Source organism: Pygocentrus nattereri, chromosome 15, assembly GCF_015220715.1.
Source record: "Pygocentrus nattereri isolate fPygNat1 chromosome 15, fPygNat1.pri, whole genome shotgun sequence".
Taxonomy (NCBI): domain Eukaryota; kingdom Metazoa; phylum Chordata; class Actinopteri; order Characiformes; family Serrasalmidae; genus Pygocentrus; species Pygocentrus nattereri.
The window spans coordinates 27,936,176-27,954,186 of record NC_051225.1 but is presented as its reverse complement, the minus strand read 5'-3'; the positions used below and the strand labels follow the sequence as shown (position 1 = coordinate 27,954,186).

The 18,011-nt window shown below is 39.8% G+C and overlaps 1 protein-coding gene across 1 annotated transcript in view; it reads right to left on the bottom strand.

Moving 5' to 3' along the window:
* The window catches only part of gli2b (GLI family zinc finger 2b), a 105,348-nt gene that overhangs the window by 29,093 nt on the left and 58,244 nt on the right, over nt 1–18,011 (bottom strand). The window contains exons 3-5 of the mRNA XM_037545621.1: nt 17,601–17,706; nt 4,119–4,315; nt 53–259 (exon numbers count right to left, since the gene is read on the bottom strand). Coding sequence (XP_037401518.1) covers nt 53–259; nt 4,119–4,315; nt 17,601–17,706 — 510 coding nt within the window. The remainder of the gene's footprint in view (nt 1–52; nt 260–4,118; nt 4,316–17,600; nt 17,707–18,011) is intronic.

Sequence of the window (18,011 nt, the reverse complement as noted above, 5' to 3'; positions counted from 1 at the left end):
TATCTAACCTGTATCTGTATTCTCTCTCTGTCTCTCTTGTATTGTAACTCACCATCCATAGGGCTGATGTAGTCTGGCAAGTGGGCAGCAGCAGCGGCAGCGGCAGCGGCAGCGGAGGCTCCGGCCCCCTGCATAAGCAGCTCTCCGTATGGGCTCCTGTGGCTCGCCATCAGGTGGTGGTAATAGTCGGCTGAGCTGGCTCCGGGAGGGGGCGGGGGCAGGCTGAACAGGCCACGCTCCTTCAGGTGCTCATGGGCTACTGTTGTGGGAAAAGAAGGAAAAGTTAAGGGGGGGGATAGTACAAGTACAATAGTTTTGTATTAGTTATTCTTAGGGTTTTACCCTGATGTAGCCTACACTGAAATGGTCAGAGTAGAGATAGAGAGATAAGCAGAGAGACAGACTAAATAAACTGAACAAACAACGAGAGATAAGTTGCAAAATGAGAAATATTCCTAAATGTCCTCCAGTTGTAAACTCATAAACAAAGTCAGAGGTAGGGCTGCGCTCATATATCTAATGGACGCAACAGAGAGAAAAGAGACGCCATAACAGCATTTCAGTTGTTAACATCTGCACTCAGTAAAACTCTGTTAACTGTCAGGAGCAATAAGGGGGAAAGGGTTGAAGCTGCTTTATACAGGCCAAACGCGCCTCTCCATATGTTTCATATTTACGTACAGTTAGCATTTGGAGCCTCTGCGATGCTTTCAGAAATGTGGATGCGTGTGTTTGTGCATGTGTGCACGCACATGTGTCTGTAACACCTTGAAAACATTTCCACTGATTTCTCACAGACAATTAGCTCTAACTGTGTTTGAAGTACAACTCTCTCTCTCCCATGTCTAACACTCCTTTTCATGTGCACTGTATAGTAGCAAAACAAATGAAGGACCCCACTGTCTTTTTACTGAAATTCCAATTACGGTAAAATCACATTTAAAATACCCATATCTTGGAATGGCTAATTTTCCTCACTTTTTATTTAATAAAAGCATTTAATGTAGTATGTTAACACTGCTTAATTTTCAAAATGTACTGTTATTAGAACAGAGGTCATTTACACACAGTACTGTGTGAATGTCTCAGATACCTAAGTAATTTAATTCAGTTTATCCTGTCAGCGTGTTTGGCAGCATGTATAAAACAGTACACAACTTTAAAATAAATGTCAACAAACATTAATGCAGTAAAATGTAAGATTTATTATTGTTTTCAAAAAATTTGTTGAGCTGGTTATAACAAAACCAGGTACTGGATAATAACTACAAATAATGCTGGGCTTCCTCAAAGAGAAATGTTTAAACAAACACACTGTTGGACATAAAATTGCTACTTACTGTATTAATAGGTTCACACCATGAAAAACTGAGTTTTCCTCAATTTTTGGATCGAGTTGGATGTAATATGTAAACACTGTCAAAGTCCATATATGGAAACTAAGCTGCAAAAACAGCCCATTTGAATTCAACATTGCTATGATGTCACAAAAACCAGCACATTTACATCCGCCTATTCAGCCTAGAGCAGTTTAGCCCATTCACTCTGAAGTTATAAGGAGTATGTGAGCCTGGACTGCTTTTTAACAATATATCTTCCAGATACTTTACATGTATCAGTGTTGAAGGTACAGTAACAACAATAACAAGAACAGCCATAAAAATGCATTATCATTTTTTTTAACACATAAACAATACAAACATTATATTAAATGAGAAATTCTAAGTAGACCTCAGTTATCCTGAGCACATAAATGATAAATGAAATTTAATTTCCTAAGCGCCTAGAACTTTTGCTCAGTACTGTGTACCAATCTTAAAGGCACAGAAAAAGTGCCTGTTTAAATCTGAGAGGTTAAAAATGGTAATGCAGAAATTAAGTACGACTAGCTTTTGGTACATGAATCCAAACAAACATCAAAAGTGGACCTCAGGGAAACAAGAAAAATATAAGATTTGGGCCCTTGGAGCTCAAAGCTTGTCTTTTCACAAAGATGTGTTGACTTTAGTGGAATTCTGGACATGTTGAAAAGCTGTGGAGTTTCTGAAGTTTCTATAGCTCTGCTCTGTCCTGCTATGGAAATAGCTCAGCACAATTTACGCTCCGCTGAAATGACCCCTTGCCAAAAAACGATCCACAATCTAATCCCAAACCTATTATTTCTATATACTCCTGCGGAGAAATAAATGTGTGCTTAAAATAAAAGCCAACAATAACGCTGTCCTGAATAGCTGAGGCTGGCTGCTAACGTTTCGGAACAGGGGCAGTTGTATCCGCAAGTAACATCTCATATTCAAGGCCACGTCTACCTATCTGCATTCATTCAAGTTAAAATAGCCTCCGCTCTCTCCCTCTCTTTCTCTCCCCCCACTCTCTTTTCTAGCTTTATCGCTGCTGGGATCTCCTGTGCGCTGCTTATTTAAGTTTAAAAGCGCAGACACATTACTGTTGACAGACTGTAAAAGGTGATTTATTTGGCCTGCTATTCGGCCTGCTCGCCTCAACCTGTTATTGTAATTCAGCTGAGAAGAGAGAAGTGTCAGCACGTCAGGGAGAATTCTGCCTGCCCGCTTTTCACTTTTTTCATTTCCACACACTTCCCAACATATGTGCCCTCCAAGGCTGAAGTCAAAGCGCAAGAAAGTTCAAAGTTCCAGTCACATTTAAGAAGTCAGAGGCAGAGCTGCACGGTTCTACAAGCTCCTGCATTTTAAATGAACAGTATTCAAATATCACACCTAGAAATACGATCAAACCGTGTGATGGACTGGCGACCTGTCCAGGTTGTTTCCTGCTTTCGGCCCAAAAACCGCTGGGATAGGCTCCACCTCACGTGTCCCAGGAGGATAAGTGGCTTGGATAATATATGTGTGTGTGGATGCACTAATGATTTTTGCTCCAAACAGGTATCTGGCCAGTTTATTGCTCTGATTTGTGCTTATCTGTGTTGCAATTTAATGACACAAGTAATGTGAGTCAGGTAAGTGCACTCATGCCTCATTTGAATGCTGCTGCTATCCCGAAATGTTGAGATGTAATTATGCATGACTCATTGTGCTAATTAGTCAGTTGTCTTGTACTTCCAATATAGCAATGCATTTAATTAATAATTCAATGTTATTGAAATAGGCAACTCATTTTTGTTTAAGAAATGAAACTGCAAATTTAATGAATAAAATAGCAAATAATATAATTTATATAGTGACTTTGGCTAATAGGCAGTAATGGAAATGAGTTAATGTCTTTCTGATTAAAAAAAAAAAAAAGCTAGTCCAAAAAGGTTAAAATGAAATTGGAATGGGAATGGGACAGAGGTGATAACTGCATAATTGAATAAAATGTCTGATCAGTGTTTTGGGTTAAAAATTTAATTCAATTTCCAATAAAGCAACTGATATTTGAATAGACAGCTTCAATGGCATGAAGGCGCAAGGGCACAGTTTGTTCTGGGAAATCTACTTAGTAATGCACAAACTCCGACCCTTGAGTCCTTTGCTGGAGTTGACTTAATTTTAATCGGGAGCACCGTTAACATAACAATCTTAAATGAGGTTTAGCAGATTTTTAGCTACATAACACAGTGCTAGGTAGACTACAACAAACACTTTACAGGCAATAGCTTGCAAATGTATTAGTTAGCTAATGGTTAGCTTATGTTGTTTGCACAATGAAAAAAAGTTAATACATTATGTTACTGTCAAATCTATTATGTTGCTTTTTTTTCTCCCAAAAAAGCCTAAAGCTTTACTTATATAAAACGCAGGGCTTTGTTTGGTGCTTTTACAGGTTGTGAAAAGGTTATTCTAATAACGGTCTGTTACTGGGTCAAAAGAATTTGCCAAAATGTGAATCCCTAGAAAGGACAATAACATATCAAGAGCAGTGCATCACTAACCATGACGTGAAAATATTTTATATTGTTATGAATAAAGCATGAAAAAGTAGGTTTAATCCTAACTATGACAGTGTACGTTGTGTTTGAGTTTCAGCTGTCTGCAGCTCAGACTGAACTAAACTGAGCAAAACACAACAGAAGTCAAATGAATTGAACTGAACTGAAGCAAAGTACCTGCAAATAGATGTGAACTGCAGAGAACTGTTTGTCTTTGTGCACTCACCGTCTGCAGGGCTGAGGCCGCGGGCAGCTGAGATCATGGAGAGCGTGGGGCTGCCATGGACTGATCGCAGGTAGTGCTCCACGTGGGGGGTGACGTATGGGTGTGGCGGGCTGAAGGGTGACTCACCCGTCCCGCCTGGAGAGAGCCGGATAAGTGAGATATCAGAGATGACCGGGCTGCCCGCTAATCCTGGTGGTCTTTGGGGGAGAAGAGAAGAGAGGGGAGTCAATAATGATAATCACACCCAATGTTCCTACTTACATCTACATCCATCCCCATCATCTGAAAAAGAAAGGATAGTTACGAATAATATGATACCTGTATCATTGATAATTAGATGGTCAAGGCATTGATCTGTATCGACTATATTAAGCTTAAAAAATATATAGAGGTGACATTGGTGAAAAGTATAATTTACACAACTGTTCAGTTACCCCAGATGTACTTGATCAGTCAAGATGTTTGCATTCCAAATTTGGCATCCTTCCTAAAAGTTTGTGCACAAAATTCTGAATCCCCCATGCAGGCATATCATATAGATGCTGGAACAGAACTGTGATTTCTGTTGTTTCTGTTTATACACATGTATCCTTAGTTTGACAATTCAAGATTAAGCAGTTATTATAAAAAGAAATAACAAACTGAGAACATAATCTGTTCATTTTTGTAGTTCACAATAAGTCATACTGTCCTAAACCACATCAACTAATCTGCATGACTTTAGTGAAGATGATGTGGTTTGAGAGAAGTTTTTGGGGATGTATGCACAAAAAAGGTTTGGGGGACTACTGACTTCCAATGTTGAAATTGGAGTGGTTTACTCATTTTAATGCATTAATTCTGTGATAATCTATGAAAATACAAATATTGCATCAGACTAAATATTGGTACTCAATATTAATCAGGACTGTGTTGAAAAAAATCAGATTGGGACATCTCTAATCAATAATATCAAACACCAGTGTGATCAATCATTTTCCAAATCACTCCAGATTCCCCTTTAAGCCACAGTGTCTAAAATCAAAACCAGCCAGTCTGCCGGAGAAATTTCTCCGAGGAAAGCTTCTTGTGTGGAGTTAGGTTTGTGATGGATAGGATTTGGTTCTTGGGCCCGAGGCGATTTTCACTGCATAAACCTAGCAGACAGACTCCAGTCTCTGCCTGAATGAGCGCCAACTCGTCTCGTGTAGTCTGATCTGCAGTCTCACTGATTCATGAAAGAGCATGATATCATGTCTGCTGCTCTTATTGTGCTGGGACCTGGGTTGAGGTTGAGACTGAGGGCAGTCATGAGGCGAAGCTTGCTGGGTTGAGCACCAACACTGAATGGCACGCAAGCATATGATCATGTTACATGACCACAGGGGTTTGTGTGATACAGCACCCAGTCAGTCAGAGTGTATCACATTATGGGCAAGAAGGATGCAGAAGGAAGAAATGTCCTAATTGACTTCTCAAGTTTACACTACTGTCAGAAACCCTATTTACACTTGTGATTTCATGTGTCTCTTGATAAAGTTCAGGTAAGATTTACCCACAGTACATTTACAAATGGCTTCAAAACGTTTCTCCATTACAGAGAAACTTGATTTTCAGCAGTAGTGCTTTCTCAGTGTTACATGCAAATTCCAAGAAATTCTTTTCAGGAATATCTTGAGATGACGCTGACCACAACAGAAATTTAGTTCTATGCAGTTATGCATTTTACGAGAACTAAAGAGAGAAACCAGAAACACACATGGCCTCAAATGTGACAGAAGCTGTTGTTTATATTTTGATGTACGTTAAAGTATTTGGCTGAGCCTCATCTTTAGTACATCTCAAACCACCTCCTGAAGTGTCTGAGCAAGCAACAATCTCTCCAATACATCTTCTGATCCAATCAGATAAAGATTCATGATGTGGCTAAGGCTCTGTTCAGGTTACATAGCTAGTATTCACTCAGATCTGATCTTTCAAGATTAACATTTCACACGTGTAGGTAGGTGGCTCATATCTGTCATTAATGTGAACGGATCTGTACCTTCTGATGTACAGATGTGTACATCTGACTGTTGTCATTAAGGTCTCATGGCCACGAACTGAATAAGTATCCAGTTTAGGACCACATATGTTTAAAAAACCAGGCTGAAGTACATTTTTTTTGCCTTAATGTGACACAAATAATATTTTTTAGAGGTGTGGACAAACAAATGATCTTTTCAAATCAGAGCCATTTGAGCCAGTTTTATATGTGGTCTTTGATTGATGCATGTCCAGTTCATGGCCATTAGGACGGTCAGATCGAAACAGATTTTTTGTATATTTCCACCTAAAGTGACGATTTGAAAAGATAACATATGTGTATTCACACAGCTCTGAAAATAAATGGATCTGTATCACATTAAGGCAAAAAAAAAAAAGAAGAGATTTCTGCCACTTCAGTCTGGTAATGTAAATGCAGCATTTGCATAAACAGGCTAAGAATAGGCTCCACTATATATAATTACAGACTGATAATTGTGGTCTTAGGAGACACTTTTCATTTATGTGATTATCAGTGTAAATGTTTTCACTTTGCATAACAAAAGAAATTAAAGTGTATATCAGGAAATGTCTTTGCTCTTTCAAGATCAGTGCTATATGAGTTAGCAAAACAATGACAAGGCTGGAACCAATCACTCATCTTGAGTAAGAGATTGAATACGTTTGGCTAAAATCTGAATGAACACAAATATAACTCTACATAAAAAGGCATACACAGTTAGTAAATGGGATTAGGTATTTATTTGTAAGTTGGAACAAAGTCACAGCAGTTTGCCTGACAGAGGGTTGCCACTTCCAGACAATTTCACCCTCCTGTGAGCGCTAGACAGCAAAATATCCAGGATGAATAGCCAAGCTGCCAATGGATCTGGTTACAGTTTACCCTTATTAGCCTGGTTGGGCAATACTAACACTCATTGTACAACCCTCTCTTGGTCAAGCTGATTGAATTACATTATGTTTGACATAATGTCTATTTTGGGGATGTTAGGTTAAAGGTAGTTTATTCTAATGTGCTTTTCTGAAGCGCCTTGAGCTCACAAAAGCAAAAGTGCTTTCAGCGGTATGAGGCACAGTGAAAAGATGCCAGACTGCATTACACAAAGCAGGCGCGTTGCGGCTCCCCTCTCTCCTGGAAGGAAATGACTGCACTGTAGTTAAGGACCTTGGCAGCTAGGGATCACGGTCACTTGGCTCGTTCTTTTTTTTTTCACTCCCTTTCTTTCTTTAGCCACGGTTGATTTTCAACCCCACCAGTCTTTTTTGATGATTCCCAGACCACACAAAGAAGCAGCGGGACATTCATTTGGGTTGAAAGAAACTGCTCCGTTTAGGCCCGCATGTCTTCCCTGGCCGTTTTATTAGCTTTTCAGAGAGCACAGCGGAATGCAGAAGACAGAGTGGTCCAACCTAAAAGACCTACTGACAGGACTCATGTGCAAGCAAGCCTTTCTTCAAGAGACCCTTCAGAAGGAAGAACAAAAAACAAGCTGCATAAATTTTGGGTAGATTCCTTGACAGTTGCTTTGTTTTAGGGCAACCAAAATAAAAAACGAAGTTAAGGTATGATGCAGCTAGGGAGGCAAATCAGAGTGGAGTTTTTCTTTGAAATGACTGAAGATGCTCCAGGTTATTAAGAGCTGATATCTTTCAGTGGGCTATGAATTCCTGCCAAGAATCCAAGGTCCAGTAGTGCATCAGTGGCTCGCTCCTTGGTTCTCTTTTCCTGGACCGCTTTGAGATAGACCTGAACCCCTTCACTTTCCACTGATTGGCCACAGACTGCCAGGCTTGTCCTGAAGCCAGCCTCTCTCTGGGTCAGATACAGGTGCTTGAGCCCATAAAGACTCCACTGTTCTGAGCCGAGACATGCCAGACGGCCCCCTCCACCAAAGTAACACAGCCAGACATCATCGCCAGACTGCTCATCTACACTAACTTAAAGTTTTCCATATGACTCTGATTTAACAGACATGGCTTCAATATGATCTTATCTATCTTTACAACAGCAAACTTCTGATCCAGTACTGACCACTGTAGGTCAACCACTCCATCAACCATCCTAGCCTTCCTGTTTCATGTTCGACAGACTGTTTCATCTCTTCTGAACTCCAACCAGGAGACATGAGAAAAAAGGCATGGTTCCAGACCAAAAGCCCCCTGTCTCAGTGACCTCACTCTACCGTTGTAGAATGATGACATTCAGCTCCTAGTCTGGAATTCATCTAGATTAATGGAGTGTGTTTGACACAGTCGACACACTGTATCGATGAACTAAACGTCTCTGTTAATGTTTTCCACTAACTGACATCATTAAACTTTATTAAACTGGTCCTCAGCCAGTAACTAATTAGCGCGTGTGATTGCTCCACCATTTTAACAACTCGACTGCTTGATTTTTAAGGTTGGAAAATGACAGCTAAACAAGAGAATGTTGTGCAAGAGGCATTTCCTACACAGTGTTTTAAATTATTCCCTGTGATGTCACTGAATAAACAAAAAATGCTTCCAACTCTAGCAGCACCATTGCAAATAAATATTTGTATGATTATTTCACTTCAATTAAATTACCAAAAAGCTGCAAGAGTTTGGAAAAACGTTGCAGGTTGGATAATAATGCTAATAAATAGTGGTGAGTCTTGGCTATTAGAGCTAGACCTTCAGTTCAGGACATAAATAGCAAAACATTTTCTGGCTATTCTAGATGAAACTCTGACATTTCAGGTATTAAGTTAAGTGATACTTTTTTAATCCCACAAACGGGGAAATTCCACCTCCACACTTAACCCATCCGTGAAGTGAAATACCACATACACACTAGTGAATACACACACACTAGAGGGCAGTGAGCACACTTGCCCAGAGCGGTGGGCAGCCCTATCCATGGCACCCAAGAAGTAATTGGGGGTTAGGTGTCTTGCTTAAGGACACCTCAGTCACGGACTGTCAGCACTGGGGATCGAACCAGCAACCTTCCGGTCACAGGGCCAGTTCCCTAACCTCCAGCCCATGACTGCCCTTTCAGACATTCCAAGCTTTGTAACACACATCAACATATATACTTAACTTGTAGCAGTTTCTGTAAAGAGTCCTGAGCATAGAGCTGAGGATGTTTTAGATTTCTAACAAGTGACTGAAACACACTGGTTAGGCTAACACTTGTGTTCACAGTCAGTGACGTATCTAGAACTAATTGAAGACCTAGAGTGAAAATTTTCTCACTCAATGGAAAGCAAAATATGATTGGTTTCACCATCAGTTCCTAATTACATCTGTGGTTAAGCTGAAACATTAGGCCTTCAGTTCAGCTCCTGAAGTCCTAACCAATGGGAGAACAGAACATGGAATCTACTTAGATACCACAAAGGAAAAAAATTGCCATTCGGCATTTCACATTTTTAATCCTTTTGTTTCAAACTTAACAATGAAATACCAAAATTACTATATTACTTGCAGAGTTTAAACATATTTTGAGTTGCCATATTTTGGTTTTCAATAAAAAAAACAAAAACCAAACAAACAAAAAAAAACACTGGGGGCAGGAGGGTGAAATGGGACAGACTGTGGAAAGCAAATGTCAACGTGAGAGCAAAGCCAAAAGACCTGGACATTTTAGACAATCTGGAAATCCCAACTGGATGCATTTTTTGGATCCCACAAAGAAAACATTTCCTTGAAAAAGAGGACATATGGTCACCCTAAAACAACAAGCATGATGAATGTATTCAATAAAAAAAAATAGAGAAATGCAGTTGTATTTTTCAGAAATCCGTAGGCCTTCTCTGAAAGCCCTGAGGATTCCCCATTGCAATTAACTACCTCATGTAGATGCCATTACTTGATCAAGTATCATGGCGTGGCAGCAAGCATGCTTCATATAAAACTTAATATCTTACTCAAATCTTAACCACAAAGCAGACCAAACAGTCTTTGCACAAATAAATAATGCAATATGCACTTTTGTAAAATTTTAAAGCTTAGCCTGTGGAGTGGTTCTTTCTTTCATATGAAGAGTGGACAAAGCATAGTGTTGAAGCATAGCCCCTCTGGCCAACAGGGGACCCCAGAAACCTCTGATTTCTCACCTCCAGCAGGAGTCATGGCATACGGCTTCCACAATGCACCAGGACAGTTCTGGTGGGGGCGGGTCCAGGCTGGAGCCAGGAGAAGCACAGAGGCATGGGGTTTGGAGTTCAGCAGGTCCAAATGAACATGGTAGACTCGAGCTGAGGAGCATGGATTGATGCCTTCATTAAGTGGGCCCACATACCAGCCCATGTAGTTTTAAGGGTTGAGACAGTCCATTAAGAGGCTGTGAAATGAGTTAGTGGTCTGAGTATTTTTGTGTGATTTAATTGCCACCTTTTTAGTGAGAGACATTACCTAACATCTGATATTTTCTCCTGAGAGCAATAACGGTAGCAGCTGTAATTACAACAGAGACAAATATCTCCATTTTTGACAGTCAGCAAACAATTTGTGTCATAATGCTGCTCTGTGTAATAACAACGTAGCTACAAAGCAGGGTTGTTTCCCTTTTCATTCCCTCGCTCTTCAGTGTCGGGAGATGCTAGGCTATTGTTGAGGACGGGCAGCGGTGCCAGACTCCTGTGATGGGGGCATTGTTGTGGGTGCCCGTGTTTGTGTTAGCATTCATGCCCAGCAGATGGGCAGCGCACCTGTTTTGCCGTGTGCCAGGCAGTCAGGTGCCCGAGCGCACCCATTGTCTGGCCACTCAGGGTAATGGAGGCTGGTGCCTCGGCTTTAATGCCCATTCACAGGCTCTGCAGGGGTCAGGAGCATCCGCCATCGTGCTATTGTGTCATGGTGTGGGTGTGGGCGAGTCCGGGTTTGAATTTGTGGGCGTGCGGATGCACATATCAGACTGCCTGCGGGGTGTTTGTATCCATATGTGCATGGGCATGCTTTTCAGGGCGATGGGTGTACTGCGCTGACATGCTGAATCACGTGCATGAGAATTTTAGAAGACACTGATAGGTGCGCATTCACTACAGGCCTAGAGTACTGAAGAAAGCAGTGATTAATAAAGTTTAAAAAAATACATTAAAAATATTAAGTCAATTTACCAACACAACTTACACTGATATCTAGTTTAAGAGGCTTTTTTCCCCCAAACCTTCTAAATATGCCAGAAGTCCAGATTTCGGAACAATGATGCGTATTGGCTCATTGATGCGTGATTCTCGATTTGTTTTATCATTCTGTCCATCAATGTTCTGTCACTACAATATCCAGCATGCATTATTCAAATACATTACACAACAATAAGGAATCTTTAACGCTCCCAACCAAATCTGACAGCTAGCCAGTGATCTATTAGGCTAATAAAGATATCCATGCTGCTACCAATAGTGTAACAGTGCTTTTTTTAGTTGGTTATGGAACAAGACAACCTTTTACTTTATTAACTTTCCCATCTCAGAGTATCCACCCCAAAACAGTTACAGTCCTTTAAAATTAATTTTGCCATTCAAAATATTTCATTAAAAGGGTGTTTTCCCAGTATTCCTGATTTGGTTTTTATATATATATATATATATATATATATATATATATATATATATATATATATATATATATATATATATATATAAAGTTATTTATCTGGGGAGCAAGTGTTTATGAGCCTCCCCCCAAAAAAAACAATGTTAAAATAAATACAAACAATATTAAGACAGTGAGTAGTGAAGCCTAGTACTATTTGTACTTTGTGGATATAATCCAATACCTGGTATGGCCAATCAATGTATTTTTATATTAAATCTGGTGCGTTATGTGATGACAGGGACTGGAACCAAATCGAATTATTCTAGATCCTTGTTAAGTTTTAATTTTTATCCTTGTTTGAATTTTACTTTCATGTTTGTTTACTTTTATATTAATGCCATATTGTGTTTTTTACAGGCAAAAAACAGGTAACAGATTTATTTTAAACAATATGCTTGCCTTAGACTTTGCACACTACTGTATATAAACTCATTACTGTCCATTATCTCCACAAAAAATCTATGATCTTGTTTATTTTTACAAAGCTAGTGTTCCTTTCTTTAGGCCTGTAGCATGCACTGCTTCATATATGCTATGTGTGTGAGTGTCTGTGTGTTAGGAGGATGAATTGCAGTGTGACAGAGACTTGTCTGTACCCTGGGGCTGCAGCTCTGATTTAGATAAATCACATTTTCTTCCCACGGCCCACACTGTTCTCACTGTACTGCTGTAGGTTATCCACATACAAAAACACGCTTTTCAACCACATAAAGTATATGTGTTCATAAAAATGTTCAAGACTCTGAATGAACAGAACAAGATAGGTACATAGGAAAGACACTGATGACCTGCATGTTGACACCATTTGGGACACAGATGCTTGGATGATGACTGTGTTTTTCAAGGGAATTTACTTTGGTTTGCATGCAATGCAGCAGTTTTGTAATTATGTTTGACTGACAGTTGACTATGGTTTCTTTTCACCGGTCTGAAGCTATAAGTGAATAGTATCCAATCAGAGTCTGCTCAGACTTGCCTTCTATCCAAAGCCGAGCACCTGTGTGGAGCATCTACCTAACCAATACATTCCAGCTTCTGTCTGCTGCACATGCAATTTCCTGACAGCCAGGATTTTTGCTTTTGAGAGAGACTGCTTATTTCATTGATGTGCAGAGGAATTCAGACATTTTACACAAAAAACCCTACATGTAGGCAAGTGTCAAAGAGATCCTTTAGTTTTATACTGGAGCTACATGGGTACTGTAATTTGATTTGGTAAACTACTAATGTAACAATCTTACATAATTGTGCAAACTGCATGCCTAAATCATGACTCAGACAATGTTGAGTTGTTAAGTAACCTCAAGTCGACTTGCTAATGCAGTTTCTGACAGTATGTGACTTCTCTGCATCCGCAGAGAGGTTTTGAAGCCTGAACTATGTACATGTGTTTATCCATTTGTTTGCTAATGGACCGTTTCATTCACATTTCATTCACCTTTAAGTCATCATAGTAGGGGAAAACAGTGGTGGTGTTTAATAAATGACAATATAGAGGACTTACTTATTCTTACATCCTCATTAAAGTATCTACCAAATTTTTCCACAAAGGTACATTCATATTTTCATTTTCAAGTTTTATATTGAATACTATGTATAATATTTTAAAATATTCTATTACAAAAACAAGAGATAAGCATTTTTTAATTACTGAATAGGAATAGTTTTATGTTTCTTATTGTCTAAATGCACTATTGCTTTTCATCTGATCATGATAATATCAAGGTTAAATCAAAAAGGTCAATTCTTTATTCTAAAATACTTCATAGTAACAATGTTTGCTATCCGGGGTCGACCAGAGGAGGATGGGTTCCCTTTCTTGCTTGCTTGCTTGATTTCACAGCAAGCTGCATTATAATGCTGATCCTACTCAATCTGTGAACCTTTATTTGGCTCTAAATATAGTTAGCAGTGAAAATGAAAAGAACTTTTTGGCGAACTCTTGTTAGTGAAAGGGAAAGTGATCATGATTTTTAAGCTGCTCCAAACTGCTTTATAATGGAGCATGTGCTGAACTCATTCATGTTGGCTTTAACGGCCGGGGTAGTCTGAATAATTTGCCTACAGCTCTGGACGCCTAACTAACTGGTGTGATATTATTTATTCTTGGTAATAAATGCAACTGAGAGCCTGAGAGCTAGCTAGCTACTGGCAGAAGTGTAAACTTGTTTAGACTGGACTTCAAATTAAAACTGAAACTGTCACCTGGAATTGCAAGAGTCTCACAAATATAGTTTGCATTGAGTTGTGAAGACGTGTGAAGTGTTTGTAGCCTTAAAACGTCCATTTCCCCACATAGAAGTGTGGGTTTATAAAAGTGGGAAACATCACATATCAGTTATTTATTTAAATTGCTCTTCTGTTTTCTAATACTTTAAATACTGAATTTATCACATACATGTGTTGCTGCCCTACTTGATCCTTTTGTATAGCAAATGTTGACGGTAGTGATATTACTGCTCAAAGCAATCAAACACTGTCATGTCGGTTGGCTTGCATAGGAACACTGACTACAACCTGACCATTTACAACACTGGATACTGTACAAAACAACATGACTGACTTACACAAAACGTGAAAATGTTAAATCAGGAGAGCTAATATTAGCTGACATCACTAGATTGCTTATTACAAGATCCTTACCTTCAACTGTGTAGCTAATTCTCAAAGAAAAGCCTGTGGACTGTCAAGTTAGTTCCTTTATAAAAATGAACCTGGCCCATCAAAACGAATGTCAACAGCGGAAAAGTGACATAAAATGCCTTAATGAGGACGAAAAATAAATTTGTAATCTACATTCTCATTCATAAACGCCACCATTGCTGTAATGTTTTCCCTACTATGATGAAGGAGTGCAAAAAGGGTCTATTGGTACAATATAAATTTCCATTGCTTGTCAGTTATAGTACATTAGCTTTGTAGCTCCACCACAAAACTAAAGAAGCTCAGACTCTGCAAATGGCTTGGCCGACTGATTACATTTGAGGAAAATGGTATAAATTTGATATATCGCCAAACTATTGCTTTATGTCGCTTACCTGCTCTTCTGGCCATATCTGAAACAGGCCCACCATAGACCACAAATCAGAACAGCACAAGCTGTTTCAGGCATCACACTGCTTTTCCTTCCTCAGTTCAAAGTGATGTCTTTAGCTGTGGCTGCATTCTGACACTGAGCGGTACGGAGAGCAGGGGAAGTTTGTGTCGACATGTGTGTGTCAGCGAGTGAGACGAGTGGGTGGCTTGTTCCGTAGCCCCCGGCCCTCTCTGTCTCCGCTGTAAGAATTCCCACAGTGCCCTGCTCCACTCCACAGATGAATCGCCTCGTCCGCTGTCATCCAAGCCAGTTGGAGAGACAGCAAAAGCATCGCTCGTTGCACCCGGAAAAAAAAGCCCCGACAGAGAAGTTTCCTGCCGCAGTTCAGTTGACAGCTCTGACAAAATAACCAGCACCCTCATTATGGAATATGCAAACAATGATAAAGCGCACTGTATGGAGATGTCATGTTAGACAATCAGAGCAGTGCCCTCTGACACACTGTAACAAAGTGCCTCGGCATGCCACGAGCGACACTGCGCTTAATTTGCTGCACAACGTCCCTGTAATTAGATGAATTTGGCACAGGCAGAGGGAAAGACAGCTAGATCAAGGTCTTGATGAATTAGGGGTCCACTGTCAAGATCAAATCACATTAATCAAGGTGGCCGAGTAGTAAGACAGCACCCCCCTTCCACCCCACCCTATACTCGCCACTGTGTATGATGAATAGGCTGGCTGCTACCAGGCACACCGTATGTATCACCATCAAATCTGTGAATTTAAAATGTAAGAACACAACTTCCCGAATTCTATTGATTTATTCAGCCTTTTTCTTAAGATAAAACCTAGCTTGGAGCCAGCAGACCCCATTTCAACAGAAAAAAAACAAGAAATATACTTGAAGTTGAATTGAATGCATAGTCTTAAAAAAAAGAAAAAAGGAAACCTGCAAAAACAACAACAAAGTGTAACTTCAAAACTAGTTTGGCCACTAGTTTGGCCCACTTAGCGTTCAGCTTGTACAACACCAAGCCCCTGTTTCAAAATTCACGTGGGACGCATAAGAGTGCATGGGTCTCGAGGTTACCCTAGATTACTGTGGTGGCCTGGGATGCTGTTTTGGACCAAGAATGGGGGGGCGGGGGGTGTTGTCTTATTATGACCTAAGTGTGCTATCTAGTGTATACAGTACATTTTACACTTCGCTAAACTCAAACGCAAAAGCTTTGTTAATGGAAAGAGCATGCCAATGGGCATTTTCCTCTTTAGGCTGTGGATGCCAAACGCCTGAGCATATGCAACTGAGAGTAAGAGAGATTTGAGGGTAAATGTTAAGGTTCTGTTTTACTGACATGATCATAAAGCTCTCATCTGTCTTTGATATTTAACTGGCCAGTGTTTGGGAAATCACACCCAGCAGGGGAGAGAAAAGTGTTTTTAGATCCATTCTGGAAAACATATTGCTGATTTGAGAGGGAAAAAAAAGCCACTCTGTGAAAAATTAAATCAAGCTGTATCTGCTCTGCATCTGGTGTCACCCTGTCAAATGCAATCTTAAGATCTAAATAACAGACCCTCTCTTATTGTTTCAAACATACCCACAGCATTCCCTCCCCAGGGCCATACAGTATACATTGAAATTAAGCTGCAAAAATAACCAGTTTGGATTTGCCATGGTTGTACTGTTAGTCCCATCACAATATTTACATAGGGCAACTCATTCAGCCTCTGTTTAGCCCACCGGTTGATAATGAGTGCTGTTCCTGCAGACAGTTTGCAGCAAAGCTGTGGTGGAAGATGTGGAGACACTGTCCAGCTTATCCTGTATGTTTTAGCCCAAATTGTTGTAGCAGATGAACCGGTATACCTGTTAAATTCTTTCTCTTGTATGAGTTTAATCATAACCATTATACTGATAAGCCACAAATATGTCCAGTTAATTCAACGTACAAACAGTGCAAACGACTCTAATTTTTCAGCTGGATGGCTTAGTCAGGGATGTTGCAGTCAAGTTTCAAATGAAAAATCAACCACCTCCCTCTGCATCTACGTTGCATCTGAAACAGTCCACTTTGTTTTCAGGGCAGTGGACAGGTCTTTTGGGGTTAGCCTTAGCTTAACATGAACACCAGTTCCACGGATGAGGAGTCACGTGACTCAGTCAGCTGTATCAGGCAACAACTCAGTCTCCCTGCCTTGTCCATTCCAGCTCCATATGACAGTCAGAAGCACATGTATACGGGATGCAAGTATGAGACAATGACTTGTTCAAATGTCCTGTTCCACCTTAAATGGTGCAGTAGTTAAATTCAAGTACAGGTACGGGAATGTAGCTGCTGCTCCATTTAATGTGGAATGGAAAAAGCTCAAATAAAAAGCTGTTCAATAAGAAATCAACATCTTCTTTGTAGAAATTCAGACATCACTCAACATTTTGCACTGTTTTTGTTGGGCCCATGAGACTAGCGCTAGAAAGCAACACAGACATAGCTTTATCTACACAGTGTTCAGTTTTCTTTTTACTATTTTGCACAATAAAAATTCAAATTTACTTTGATTATTAAAAATTTGATGTTATTAAAAAGTGAAAGGACATCCCAAAATAACAAGACACTGTTACTCTACCTACAAAAATAGGTGTTCTTAAGCAACTAAAATTTCTTTATTAAAAAAAAAATAATACACCATGATATATAGCAAAAACTTCAGATACTTCAACTATAACATGATGTCAAGTTTTGGCCACACTGCCTACTACTATAGTATAAGCTTGAAAAATGTAATAAAATACAAAGAAAGAGTAGAACATGGGCCCTTTATACAGTGAGGGAGAAGGCTGCAGGACTTACCCATGCAGGGCGTGAAGAGCGTGAGGTTCGTAGTGGTATCTACCTTCATGGTGACGCATGTCAATGGGGATCGGAGTGTGGAAAGTTGGGAAGATGTGGTGAGGGCCTGTAGAAGAGAGAGAGCAAGAAGGGGAGATAGAGGGAACGAGGGAGAGAGTGAGAGAAAAAAACAGTAAAAAACTTCAAAAAAAAAAAAATAATGAAAAAAAAAAGAGCCAGACTTTTCAAAAAAAATAAATTTCAAAGCCAAAAGCTCTACAATAAAGTAAGACGAGTCTCAGAGCAGGCCCGAGCAGTTTCGTGTAAAATATTGGCACTATCACACAAGAGAAGTGGAATAAATAAATAATCAAAGTCATCCTAAGAAATCCTACATCTCAAACATAAAAGATATCCAACTGGGCTTTTGAC